This window comes from Semicossyphus pulcher, unplaced genomic scaffold (genome assembly GCF_022749685.1).
Source record: "Semicossyphus pulcher isolate SPU_LCO1_2020_fin unplaced genomic scaffold, fSemPul1.0.p SCAF_9, whole genome shotgun sequence".
NCBI lineage: Eukaryota > Metazoa > Chordata > Actinopteri > Labriformes > Labridae > Semicossyphus > Semicossyphus pulcher.
Window position 1 is genome coordinate 13,270,652 of NW_027211770.1, and position 14,815 is coordinate 13,285,466.

At 41.1% G+C, this 14,815-nt stretch overlaps 1 protein-coding gene and 1 long non-coding RNA gene across 2 annotated transcripts; both read right to left on the reverse strand.

The window, feature by feature from the left end:
* Positions 1-1,767: 1,767 nt before the first annotated feature.
* On the reverse strand, positions 1,768-5,465 carry LOC138583726 (uncharacterized). The gene is made up of 9 exons (XM_069655688.1): positions 5,305-5,465; positions 4,861-5,143; positions 4,472-4,656; positions 4,049-4,331; positions 3,682-3,845; positions 3,238-3,520; positions 2,871-3,034; positions 2,427-2,709; positions 1,768-2,251 (listed from the first exon to the last, which is right to left on the reverse strand). Exons 1-9 carry the CDS (start codon positions 5,408-5,410, stop codon positions 2,074-2,076), a joined length of 1,929 nt encoding a protein of 642 aa, XP_069511789.1. The 5' UTR covers positions 5,411-5,465; the 3' UTR covers positions 1,768-2,073.
* Positions 5,466-5,702: 237 nt separating this feature from the next.
* LOC138583825 (uncharacterized) lies at positions 5,703-7,577 on the reverse strand. Its single transcript, XR_011305434.1, has 3 exons — positions 7,557-7,577; positions 6,164-6,225; positions 5,703-5,956 (listed from the first exon to the last, which is right to left on the reverse strand). It is a non-coding gene; the product is annotated as an uncharacterized lncRNA (long non-coding RNA).
* Positions 7,578-14,815: the final 7,238 nt, after the last annotated feature.

Genomic DNA, 14,815 nt, shown 5'->3' on the forward strand with positions numbered 1-14,815 from the left:
CCCATAACAGGCTGATTCCTGGGGGCACCGCTGGTTAACTACAAGGAATGTACCCATTCTTCTTGTGGTGACATCACACACCCTCTGGCACACTGGGCAAACTTCAAACAGCTCCAGGAGGCAGGTCTCATACACAATGTATTTGAGTATTGTCTGGATGGGAATAGAGGCTTCTCTATTTTCAGACAATAAAGAACATCACGAGATGTCAAATTCACTGACAAGCGATAACCAAAACAAAAAGAAATGATCTGTTAAATGTGTAAGGGTAATATAGAATAATTTACGACATGTCTGTTGACTCTGTTACAACAGTTACAGACTCCTCTGGGTCATATGTCGAGTCATGTGGTCCTGGAGCCACCATAAATGAGCTGCCCTCCCTAGGATCATCGTCATCCTCTGCCTCGTCCGTTATCTCCAAACGAGGCCTCTTGGACGTCATGCAAGGTTCTGCGGTGAGAAATGGGACAGTGCAAACTGGGTCTGTCTGGCAGACAACATGTTGTACCTTTGCTACTGAATGAGATGTGCTGGCCTAAAAACAGAATAGAAACGTTTAGACAATAAAATACTTCATCATGAGTAACACGCTGGCTCTGGACAACATAAATGTAACACCCAGCAATATACTGCAATACAATACGTCATTACCGCAGACTCAGTAATTACTAGTGTTTTATAATTCTCCCACTCAATGTACATTCACCCCCTTCCCCTCCTCACATAACCTACCTTTTAATGCAAAGCCAGTGCTGTACTGACCAAAGTTGCTGAAGCTGTCTGAGGTGAAATGGTTTGCACAAACAAGCAGTCTTGTAGGAACTGCAGCTGGAACGTTGTTATGGTAAATAGAACAAATCCATCGTTTCTTCTTGTCCTCTGGAAGTACTACTGGAAGTGAAAATGAACAAGTATGTTCATTTTGGCATCACAAAACAGAACATGTAGCGTGGCTGGCTCAAAACTTAGACATCTTCCACTTGAGGTGAAGTACGACAATGGCGGCGGTGGCTCAGAGACAGCCGAGGGGACGGGAGTGGTTAAGGGGCGCTCTGGGAGTGGTTTCTACCTTGGAGGTTGGCGTTAGCCTGTTGTGATGTAACAACAGGCACAGAATCAAAACAGCCCATTTAAATGCATATTTCCCCTGAAGGAGGGCCAGAGAAACAATGCTGACACTTGCACTTTCCACATTCTGAGGTTTGCTAGAGTGAAGGATGACTAAAGTATATTTGTATAAACAAGGAAAAAAGTGTTTTTCACAACATGGGACATTTTAAAGCAATATTTTAATGGAAATATTTCTATCACTGGGAAATAATGCTCAGTAAATCTTTAGTGAATCTGCCCCCGTTTGGTTCTGTTACAGGTCAGCTGGATTAGCAGGCTCTTTGAAAATGCCAAAGTGTGAATCTACCAGGATTTGAGATTAAACTTGTGTGAGCCACATGCTCTGCAAAATCTGTACAGGTATCTTTTTTTTTACCGTAATATGCGTTTCTTGCTGCAGTTGCTTTGGAGTCTCAACTGTTAAAACATGTCCACGTTTTATGCCTTGGTGATGTTTAATTCTGCTTTCAGTTCTTTAAGAATTGGCAGGTTATTTAACTTTGGTGCTTGAAATTGCTTCCGGCGACTTCTAACATCATCATATAAAATCGCTTCTTTAACCCTTTTAAAATGTAAAGGTGTCACATTAACTCTGAGAACATTTGAACTAATCCTCGTTTTTGAGAGAGAACACTCTTACACAAGTCAAATTAATTGCACAGGAGTGAAATTTATTTGAAGAAGCAGTACTTTCACTTGAATACATATAGTTTTCATTCCATCCTTTTCTAAGAAGACTTGACATAACTGCTTCAACAACAAAACAGTCGTAAACTGTGATACAAGTTATGTGAAATTCATGGAACTTGAAAGCAACATGACATCTTTCAAAAACTAAACTAATGTCAGTTAAAGCTTAACATAATGGTCATTGGCCATTGGTTGAGATATCTAATTAAAAGAAAAGAATCCGAAACATGCATTAGCTTAGTCAAAACAATACCAAGAATTGTTTCAGACTCAGTTGCAGATGTATTCCTCCACATCACCATCTGATGCAATCCCAGTCACTTCCACCTCACACAGAGTCAGATATTCAGCTCTTCCAGGAATCACAATGTTGACATAACGGCCTACCATTCCTTTACACTGAAAGGTTTTAGATACCCCAGGTCCGATGGATGTGATCGAAGCACATCTGAAGTAAAATAAATCAAAAAAGAATCTTGAGTCAAACAATGTCACCAGACAAATGCCTAGACCTCACCTACAGTTGTATTTAGGAAATGCCAATTAAAATTGCTGGAAAAAATATACGTTTCTGTTCAAAAAAATAACAAACAACAAATGTAAAGTCATCCAGCATAACCTACTTGGGATTAACGTTGCCATTGTCATCAAGTGAATCTCCAATGCGGAGCTCGGCACCATTGAGTCTTTCGTGGCAACAATCCCTTCGGTTGGTGATGGTGACAGTATAGACCTTGTACTGCTTGAGGAGGTCCAGTCTCCACCATGGACTCATGTCTTTTTTGGTGTGGGTACAGGATCCCTGTCCCCAGTTGCTGGCACGATTTCCATCAATGGCCCTTTCAGGCACAGCGTTTCCGTGCAAGGAGGACTGAGCCACTTTTCCACCTCGAGCAATACTGACAGCTGGACAACAATATAAAATGTATTTTTAAAGATGGTTGAAGAAGTACAGGAAGTATTAACACCTTTGATCTGAACATAGGCTATTAGCATATTTGATTGAACTTTTACTGTGACTATCTGTGCTTAGTTATCTAATTGACCCTTCATATGGTTTAAGTCACCAGTTTGTGGAGTGTTTCCTGTAGGTTGACCCTTGACTTCCACCTCACACAGAGTCAGATATTCAGCTCTTCCAGGAATCACAATGTTGACATAACGGCCTACCATTCCTTTACACTGAAAGGTTTTAGATACCCCAGGTCCGATGGATGTGATCGAAGCACATCTGAAGTAAAATAAATCAGAGAAGAATCTTGAGTCAAACAATGTCACCAGACAAATGCCTAGATCTCACCAGCAGCTGTATTTGGGAAATAATAATGTAGAGTTGCAGGAAAAAATATAGGTTCTGTTAAAAAAATATCTTGCACATTCATGCTCATTTCTGTAATCGACAGAACAAATGTAAAGTCATCCAGCATAACGTACTTGGGATTAGTATTGCCATTGTTATCAAGTGAATCTCCAATGCGGAGCTCGGCACCATTGAGTCTTTCGTGGCAACAATCCCTTCGGTTGGTGATGGTGACAGTGTTGACCTTGTACTGCTTGAGAAGGTCCAGTCTCCACCATGGACTCTTGTCTTTTTTGGTGTGGGTACAGGATCCCTGTCCCCAGTTGCTGGCACGATTTCCATCAATGGCCCTTTCAGGCACAGCGTTTCCGTGCAAGGAGGACTGAGCCACTTTTCCACCTCGAGCAATACTGACAGCTGGACAACAATATAAAATGTATTTTTAAAGATGGTTGAAGAAGTACAGGAAGTATTAACACCTTTGATCTGAACATAGGCTATTAGCATATTTGATTGAACTTTTACTGTGACTATCTGTGCTTAGTTATCTAATTGACCCTTCATATGGTTTAAGTCACCAGTTTGTGGAGTGTTTCCTGTAGGTTGACCCTTGACTTCCACCTCACACAGAGTCAGATATTCAGCTCTTCCAGGAATCACAATGTTGACATAACGGCCTACCATTCCTTTACACTGAAAGGTTTTAGATACCCCAGGTCCGATGGATGTGATCGAAGCACATCTGAAGTAAAATAAATCAGAGAAGAATCTTGAGTCAAACAATGTCACCAGACAAATGCCTAGAACTCACCAGCAGCTGTATTTGGGAAATAATAATGTAGAGTTGCAGGAAAAAATATAGGTTCTGTTAAAAAAATATCTTGCACATTCATGCTCATTTCTGTAATCGACAGAACAAATGTAAAGTCATCCAGCATAACGTACTTGGGATTAGTATTGCCATTGTTATCAAGTGAATCTCCAATGCGGAGCTCGGCACCATTGAGTCTTTCGTGGCAACAATCCCTTCGGTTGGTGATGGTGACAGTGTTGACCTTGTACTGCTTGAGAAGGTCCAGTCTCCACCACGGACTCTTGTCTTTTTTGGTGTGGGTACAGGATCCCTGTCCCCAGTTGCTGGCACGATTTCCATCAATGGCCCTTTCAGGCACAGCGTTTCCGTGTGAGGAGGACTGATCCACTTTTCCACCTCGAGCAATATTGACACCTGGACAACAATATAAAATATATTTTCAAAGATGGTTGAAGAAGTACAGGAAGTATTAACACCTTTGATCTGAACATAGGCTATTAGCATATTTGATTGAACTTTTACTGTGACTATCTGTGCTTAGTTATCTAATTGACCCTTCATATGGTTTAAGTCACCAGTTTGTGGAGTGTTTCCTGTAGGTTGACCCTTGACTTCCACCTCACACAGAGTCAGATATTCAGCTCTTCCAGGAATCACAATGTTGACATAACGGCCTACCATTCCTTTACACTGAAAGGTTTTAGATACCCCAGGTCCGATGGATGTGATCGAAGCACATCTGAAGTAAAAAAGAATCAAAAAATAATCTTGAGTCAAACAATGTCACCAGACAAATGCCTAGAACTCACCAGCAGCTGTATTTGGGAAATAATTATGTAGAGTTGCAGGAAAAAATATAGGTTCTGTTAAAAAAATATCTTGCACACTCATGCTCATTTCTGTAATCGACAGAACAAATGTAAAGTCATCCAGCATAACCTACTTGGGATTAGTATTGCCATTGTTATCAAGTGAATCTCCAATGCGGAGCTCGGCACCATTGAGTCTTCCGTGGCAACAATCCTTTCGGTTGGTGATGGTGACAGTGTAGACCTTGTACTGCTTGAGAAGGTCCAGTCTCCACCATGGACTCTTGTCTTTTTTGGTGTGGGTACAGGATCCCTGTCCCCAGTTGCTGGCACGATTTCCATCAATGGCCCTTTCAGGCACAGCGTTTCCGTGTGAGGAGGACTGAGCCACTTTTCCACCTCGAGCAATATTGACACCTGGACAACAATATAAAATATATTTTCAAAGATGGTTGAAGAAGTACAGGAAGTATTAACACCTTTGATCTGAACATAGGCTATTAGCATATTTGATTGAACTTTTACTGTGACTATCTGTGCTTAGTTATCTAATTGACCCTTCATATGGTTTAAGTCACCAGTTTGTGGAGTGTTTCCTGTAGGTTGACCCTTGACTTCCACCTCACACAGAGTCAGATATTCAGCTCTTCCAGGAATCACAATGTTGACATAACGGCCTACCATTCCTTTACACTGAAAGGTTTTAGATACCCCAGGTCCGATGGATGTGATCGAAGCACATCTGAAGTAAAAAAGAATCAAAAAATAATCTTGAGTCAAACAATGTCACCAGACAAATGCCTAGAACTCACCAGCAGCTGTATTTGGGAAATAATTATGTAGAGTTGCAGGAAAAAATATAGCTTCTGTTAAAAAAAATATCTTGCACACTCATGCTCATTTCTGTAATCGACAGAACAAATGTAAAGTCATCCAGCATAACCTACTTGGGATTAGTATTGCCATTGTTATCAAGTGAATCTCCAATGCGGAGCTCGGCACCATTGAGTCTTCCGTGGCAACAATCCTTTCGGTTGGTGATGGTGACAGTGTAGACCTTGTACTGCTTGAGAAGGTCCAGTCTCCACCATGGACTCATGTCTTTTTTGGTTTGGGTACAGGATCCCTGTCCCCAGTTGCTGGCACGATTTCCATCAATGGCCCTTTCAGGCACAGCGTTTCCGTGCAAGGAGGACTGAGCCACTTTCCCACCTCGAGCAATATTGGGACCTTGAACTTTGAAAACTTGATATTTAATATAGATATGAGAAAGACATTCATAAGTACATATGCTGATTTTACCAAGAACACGAAAGAAATGGCCGTCAGTACATTTGATGGAACTTTAACTGTGACTACACAGTGAAAAACATTTAATCCCAACAACTTTTGGAAATATCCACAATTTTATTGAAACATTTCAAATAATTATCTTACTCATTAGGCCACATGTCTGTCCTAGAACAGCCAACAATACAAAGACCACAGCTGGAGTCATCCTGTGGAGAAAATTTAACACAATTATGAATTAACACATTTCTGTCAGACACAGTCATATAACTTACATTTTGATTTTAGAAACACTTTGCGAACACAATCACACAGACACACACACACACACACACAAATATACCCACAGTTGAGAAATCCAAATAGTTTTTCACTTTGTTACCATACCATATGGTATACCATATTATATTACACGATGCTATATTATACTATAATTGCAATCTTTTTCTATTATTCTAATTACCATAGAATAACGGTCATACCATCCTGTATTACCTCATTCTGCATACCATGTCACTTTATCCCACAACTGTCACTTTACTTATCTTATCTTGTATTTTTATATGTATCCCTCATATTTTTTATTTTCTATTTATCTATTCTTATTTTTTAAAACTTTATTCACTGTCTTGCTGCTTTGTCTTGGTACTGCGGTAACCCCTGAATTTCCTCCCTGGGGATCAATAAAGGAGCATCTTATCTTATCTTATCTTACATGCCTGGTCAATGTCTGGATGAGGATTGCAATGCAAAGCTTTTTTTAAGAGGTTAGAAATTCTAAAGTTCTCTAAATAATTGTCAGCATTTAACATTTTTATTACCAGTCATACTCCTCTTACTTATATCTATATTTTCGGCTGCCAGAAAATGTATGGCCTGCACCTGACTGATGCAATTTTACAATGGATCTTTTTGAATCCCACCATCATCAAAAGAAAAAGAAGCCTCAATTTAAAAATGTGCATCTAATAATGGTCCGAATGTTAATCTACGTTGAAAATTCTTGGTGGAAAAATACAAGTCAGAGGGCCATATAAAATTTGCTTTAATTACTGAAAATTGGAAAAAGTAAATAAATTAGGTTAATATAAAAATATTAAGAATTGTCTCACAAACTCTTCACCCTAGCTTTATCCTTTCCCTTTAATACTAATGTGTAATAACTCAAATGCAACACTGTTAATTGTTAAGAAAAAAGCTATTAACTATTAAATGAATTAAGTTCACTAAAACAACTTTTTATCATCAATAATGGGAGTAGTAGGCCCTGTATCAAACTCTCAATATTAATATCAATACAGTATATATGAATTTTTATGTGACCTTCGATGAGCAGATGGCATCCAATATTCTATCTCTTTCATATTGATAATCTCCTTTGAAACTGCATCATATTACAAATAATTACAACGCTGTAATATAAAAGCTGTTATATACAGTTCTGCCGGAAATTATTTGTTCATTCCTAATATAAAAAAAAGACACATGGTAGAAAATAAAGAAACAACAAAGTTGATCAGTAGTTACACTAGAATCCTACCTTGGAACTCTTGACCACCTTGGAAGCAGCTGTGATCTGCCAGTGTTCAAGCAAGCATTTTATACTTTTTTGTAGGGTGTTTTGAACCTGTTTGATTAGGTAACATCCTGTTAAAGTAAGTTGTTTATGTAAGTATGTATAGCCAAAAAGAAGTGTCAAATGAACACATTTGTGGACACACCCGAAGTATCAATATTATTACTAGCCTTAATCACACCTATATGTGCACACATATTAAAGAAAGAGGCCTGACATGTTTTTTTAAACTTTTTTAGATTTTTATAAAGCCATTATTGATTTACTGATTTCTAATCTGAGTTTTGACCTAGATGGGGAGATTTATTTGGTTTTTATGTTTGCAAAAATAGGAAAATTACTTTTTTCATTTTGATTTAATCCTCCATTAATGTATTCCTTTTCCTTTACAACTTAGAACATGGAGCATGCCATTGCCAAGGAGAATCCTGTTTAAAATTGTACCTGTTTGCCTGCCTCTGCTTCTCACTCCTTTTTTGCCTAAGAATTCCTGCAGAGTGATGTATCCTCAGCAGGTCAGATCATTTCTAACAAATCATATCATGCTGAGGTCTTTTGAGGGAGAAGACAGTAGACAGAAGAAGTAACATTTAAGGGGATTTCTTATTCATTTTGTAATATTTACGCATACCATACTCCCCTGACCCCAGACAATACCATAGTAACAATAATAAGTATGTAAGATCGGGATAGACTTTGAAAATATAACTGTACAGCAATGTCGAATACATTTTTAAAATAAAGCTGACCAACATGTTTAAATGCCTCAATCTTAAACACATGTTTAACATTGTGAAACTGTAGCACTTTTCACAGGTGTAGGCACAAACACTACACAGGTTGACGCACAAAAATACTTGGTTAGGTTTTGGAAAAAGATCTTGATTGGGGTTTAAATAAAAAGGAATGTACTCAGGTTACGTAACACCTGACTGACGTACATACGTAGCTAACACCCTTAGTTACTTCCATATTAAAACAAAATGCTAGAAGAAACGTCCACAAAGGATACTAGAGGGGTTTCTCCAGCTTTGGATTGAAAATGGGTTTGGCCTTTTGTTTTGTAAAGAAATAATGTGACAGGCAACAGGTAGTGAACGTCCTTCACTCACTTCAGCCTGAGTAAAGAGAAAAGAGCTGGCCGCAGTCCACACCAAGCAGTCTCACTAGGAAGGTGATGTCCCGCTGACCGCTGACCGCTAACCGCTACACATTATTACCTTTCACTCATGAACTCCTGACATCTTCTTGACAATTTCAGGACATTCAGGTCCTGAAATTTACCGGAATTGCCTTTCACACATGTCCCACAGAGCGGGAGATTGTCAGTGTCGGACACACTCTCACAACTCAAAATACTCCGTTTGGTTTAGGTGAAGGGGGCGCCTGGGTTAAAACGTGCAGGAGGAGGTGGAGCATTCCATAATGGTGACCGTTACTGGGCTAGTGTCACTACAACATGTATACGGATGTCTCTGCAATACAAACCCAGTAGTAGAAAACATAATACTGGCAACTGAGGCAAGCAGTGTTGCATATTAAGCTGCAAAACTCTGCTCAACGTGATGTTAAAGTCCAGGTGGATTTGGCCATTTGCATCATGGGGAAATTTTCAGGAGCTCAGTGCCTTTGTGAAAGTGGACACTGTGTCACATTGGCATTTAACATTAATACTAGGGCTGTCAAAGTTAACACATTAATAACGTGTTAACGCACATTCCCTTTAACACCCTACGCCCGCCCTGTAGTTTGAGAAATCAGGAAGCGATGCAACCGCAATGTTGTGGATAGCATGCAGAAACAAACCTCCGTGAGCAGAAATGGATAAAGAAATGGGTCTTTTAAATGGCAAGTTCAGCCTCAAAGCCCCGCTAGATGGTTCTCTGGACAAGACAAAAGTTTTTTGTATTTACTATCGATGTAAACTGAGTTACCACCGGCAGTGTTTCCGCTACATACATTTTGCCGCAGCACTGCCGCTGCTTCTGTGCAATTAAACGACTACGCTCCAAATAAACGGTCGTTCGCCCACTCTCCTTGTTGAGGAATAGCACTGAAAAAGTAGGAGTCATCAGGACGCTCTCTGTCCGCACACAATCATATGCAGTTCTGTAACGCAATGTAAACATTCCTACTGTGTATCATGTCCCTATTGTAAATGCATTAATTGTCGCTGTTTATAAAGCTTATAAAAGCTGTTCCATACCATCCACGCCTCTCCTTCACACCCTGTCTCAATGCTCTACCATGCTATCATGTTATTTTCTCGCCTATCTTTTTGAACTTTCGGCTTCACTTTTTACATACAGCTACCTCTCAGAACTACATCCCTTGATTTTATTCTTTGCTCTCTTCACCCTGTTTGCTTAAGTTCCTCTCCATTATTTGTCTACTCCATCTACTTTTCATTCATTATCCCTCTTTCCTCTTAGCTTCCCTTGTGCTTACTCATTGTCAACCTTCTTCTTATCTTTCCAACTTCAGCGTATCGGTTATCCTGTGACCTTCTCCACTGTCCAATCTGTGTCTCCATAACATCTTTTTCTTTGTATCCCCCATTTTCCCATTGTTAATTCACCATTAATATACTCTGTCTTAACTTCTATTCAGTTTTGTGTCGTCTTTTCATTTTATCCCACATTGAACCTGTGTTTCTGCATGTGTGTCTATTATGGGTGTGAAGACTACCTTGTTGGCCAGATTTCCCAACTTTTTGGACAAGCCTGAGAAGGAACAGAGTTATTATAATGTAAAAAAAAATATATATATATATATATATACTGACCAAAAATATTAACGCAACACTTTTGTGATTGCTCCCATTTTTCATGAGCTGAACGCAAAGATTTAAGACTTTTTCTATGTACACAAAAGGCCTATTTCTCTCAAATATTGTTCACAAATTTGTCTAAATCTGTGTTAGTGAGCACTTCTCCTTTGCTGAGATAATCCATCCACCTCACAGGTGTGGCATATCAAGATGCTGATTAGACAGCATGATTATTGCACAGGTGTGCCTTAGGCTGGCCACAATAAAAGGCCACTCTAAAATGTGCAGTTTTATCACACAGCACAATGCCACAGATGTCGCAGTTTTGTGAGAGGGTGCAGTTGGCATGCTGACTGCATGAATGTCCACCAGAGCTGTTGCCCGTGAATTGAATGTTCATTTCTCTACCATAAGCCGTCTCCAAAGGCGTTTCAGAGAATTTGGCAGTACATCCAACCGGCCTCCGACCGCAGACCACGTGTAGCCACACCAGCCCAGGACCTCCACATCCAGCATCTTCACCTCCAAGATCGTCTGAGACCAGCCACCCAGATAGCTGCTGCAACAATCGGTTTGCATAACCAAAGAATTTCTGCATAAACTGTCAGAAACCGTCTCAGGGAAGGTCATCTGCATGCTCGTCGTCCACATCGGGGTCTCGACCTGACTGCAGTTTCTCATCCTAACTGACTTGAGTTGGCAAATGCTCACATTCGATGGTGTCTGGCACTTTGGAGAGGTGTTCTCTTCACGGATGAATCCCGGTTTTTTACTGTACAGGGCAGATGGCAGACAGCGTGTATGGCGTCGTGTGGGTGAGCGGTTTGCTGATGTCAACGTTGTGAATCGAGTGGCCCATGGTGGCGGTGGGGTTATCGTTTGGGCAGGCGTCTGTTATGGACAACGAACACAGGTGCATTTTATGAGATCCTGAGGCCCATTTTTGTGCCATTCATCCACGACCATCACCTCATGTTGCAGCATGATAATACACGGCCCCATGTTGCAAGGATCTGTACACAATTCCTGGAAGCTGAAAACATCCAGTTCTTGCATGTCACCCATTGAGCATGTTTGGGATTCTCTGGATCGGCGTATACGACAGCGTGTTCCAGTTCCTGCCAATATCCAGCAGCTTCGCGCAGCCATTGAAGAGGAGTGGACCAACATTCCACAGGCCACAATCAACAACCTGATCAGCTCTATGCGAAGGAGATGTGTTGCACTGCGTGAGGCAAATGGTGGTCACACCAGATACTGACTGGTTTTCTGACCCCCCCGGACCCCCCCAATACAGTAAAACTGCACATTTTAGAGTGGCCTTTTATTGTGGTCAGCCTAAGGCACACCTGTGCAATAATCATGCTGCCTAATCAGCATCTTGATATGCCACACCTGTGAGGTGGATGGATTATCTTGGCAAAGGAGAAGTGCCCACTAACACAGATTTCATTTAATGAAAAATGGGAGCAAAAACAAAAGTGTTACGTTCATATTTTTGTTCAATGTGTATACATATATACATATATATATATATATATATACATATATATATACACAAAACTTTCAGTATTTTGAGTCAAGGTTTCACATAGTAGAACCATAATAGAGACTTTGAAATAAGATAGTGGAAGGCAAGTCAGGCCTGCCGGTGCTCAGTATGCTGGCTGTGGTTTTATTCCACGGATTTATTCTGAGCTGCAATGGATCTTGTTTGTTTGTAACTTCATAAGAAGGATGCAAGCACTTTGGCCACAGTAAACAAGTTGAAGTTCCCCGGTGCTGGGAGGCTACTGGGAACAGGTCCTCACGATGTGTGGTTTCCGTTTGGAACTTCAGTCAGTGAGGTAAGTCTGTAAGGTTATTAATCCATTCTTTAATCAGAGGGTTTATCCTAAAGCCTGGAAATCGTCTATAATTACACCTGTTTTTAAAGCAGGTGATCCAACCTTTATGAATTATTACAGACCTATAAGTATTCTTCCTGCATTGTCAAAGGTAGCACACTCCACACAGTTTTTCCCCCCAAACAAACAAATTGACCTGTCACTCAATCACTTTTGGTTCACTTCCAGTATTTGGTACAATCCCTTTCCATGAGAGATCTGTATTTGTAAAGTGTTCTGCCACTTGTAAATTTGTTTTCTAAAATGTAAATATGTTTTTAAAAATGTAATATTGTTTTATTAAATGTAAAAATGTTTTCCAAATTATACATTTGTCTCAAGCTTTTGTCAAAGTGTTTCAGACTTTGTACAAGTGTATGAAGTACAGCTGGAAAGTCTTTTTTCAGTTTAGGAGATCCTCAGCAAAAGATGTATACACCCACAAATTGTGTCGACTGTAACTAGCAAAGTCACTTTACCTTAACTCAGATGGCTCTGTCATAGAGTCACCAGGCTGATATGTTGAATCATGTGGCTGTATGATTTTAAAAGAACTTTCACCCCCCTCCTCTTCAAGGAATTCAAGACGGGGCCTCTTTGCAGTACTGAAACCCAGTAAAGGTGCAGAAGCTTGTGGGTGTAGATGACACGCTCTGTGTTGTTGGGTGGTCTCTATGCCAATACCTTTACTAGAAACTGTGGCCTTTGGTGGTAATGTGACACAACCCAATATGTATCTGTATATTTTATTAGTTCTTAAAGTAATGTTTTTTTTAACTGCTGCACTAAGTAACACCAACATATAGTCCAAATTACATACACACCTTGTAATTACCTGCTTCTCACATGTTTCAATCTCCCATAGGACAACTGTGTCCCAACAGATTTAGCAAAAGCAGAGCTGTATAACTGCGGACCAACAGATACCATCTGGTGGGAGAACAGCGTTGCAGCAGAGACTGTTGGTTCTGGGTCTGTTTGGCAGCCAATGTCACTGTACTGTATAGTAGCATGGGTTGCGGGGGTCTTGTTGTGATGTGTTCGAATCAGGAAAAGACAATGAAACATTTTAGTCTTCAGAAAACAAGGATTATGCTAAATAACCTCTATTTAGATACTACTTTATACACCCTGGCCATCTTATGTACTTACATTCAAAGTACATTTAATAGACAAAAATGTTTAAGGTGGAAATCATAACCTTGTTAACTTCACAACTGCTTCATAAAAAGCATTGATATAATGTTGCAACAAGCATATTGTAAAGAAAAGAGCTTTGCCAGGGCCAGGTGCAGACCCAGGGGTGTCTCAAAGTTATCCCAGAGGAATAGCCACAAAATCGCAGTAGCGACAGATTGAAAAGGGGAGGAAAAAGACAACAAAACTGTATAGAGCCGCTACAGGCTTCCTTAATGAAATAAAGCACTAAAATGATTAACTAAATTACCGCTGCCAAGCAGCTGACTCAAAACCAAAATTGTCTAGGAGACCCAGAAAACTCGAAGCTAAAGGCAAAGGCTGCCAGGGAGGCCTTTGATAACCCTAAAGGCTGGAGTCACACAAACTCTCCAGCACCCCAAATTATTCCCTGGGAAACAGGCAATTGACCACAAATACACACAAAGTTCTGAGTTGGTGTTTGCAGATACACCGACATCTAGAGAAGCCACATGGAGAACTTCTCATTACCTCTTAAGGTGAGATAATGAGTCAGCCCAGGGCACTGGAGACTCAGGTATGAATACTCCCCACACCTGGGCTTAATCAAAGCCAATCAGTGCCACACACACCTGATTGCAGTGAGTTGATTCTTTCACCACTCTCACAGGGCTGAAAGGTTGAGTGCCCTCACAGGACCCCCCCTCTAAGGAACGGCACCTGACGTTCCAACAGGGCCACCAGGCCGGACGCGGCGAAAAATCACGGATAAGAGCTGGGTCCAATATGTCCCTAGCTGGGACCCAGGCACGCTCCTCAGGACCATATCCCTCCCAGTCCACTAGGTAATGAACCCAACGTCCCACACGACAACTGTTCAATATCCGCCGGGTGACCCCCAACCAACCTGGGTTGAGGCAGAGGCCTCCCTGGAGGTGCCAGTGGACTGGAGCAGACTGGCTTGAGGTGGGAAACATGAAACGAGGGGTGAACCCTCATGGACCGGGGGAGCAGGAGGCGAAAAGTGACAGGGTCAATCCTTCAAATGATCTTGAAGGGGCCAACGATGCGTGGCACCAATTTGCGAGACTCTACCCGCAGTGGGAGATCCCTTGTGGAGAGCCACACCCTCTGACCAACCCAATAGTTTGGGGCTGGACGGCGATGCTGGTCTGCGTAGTGCTTCTGTCGTGCCACAGAGTGTTGAAGAGACGCACGAACACGCCTCCAGGTAGCACGGCACCGCTGGATGAACTGAGCAGCAGAAGGCACTCCCACATCTGTCTCCTGTTCTGGGAACAACGGCGGCTGATAGCCATACTGACACTCAAAAGGAGAGAAATTAGTGGATGCATTCTGTAAGGTGTTATAAGCATACTCAGCCTACACCAGTTGTTCGCCCCATGTGG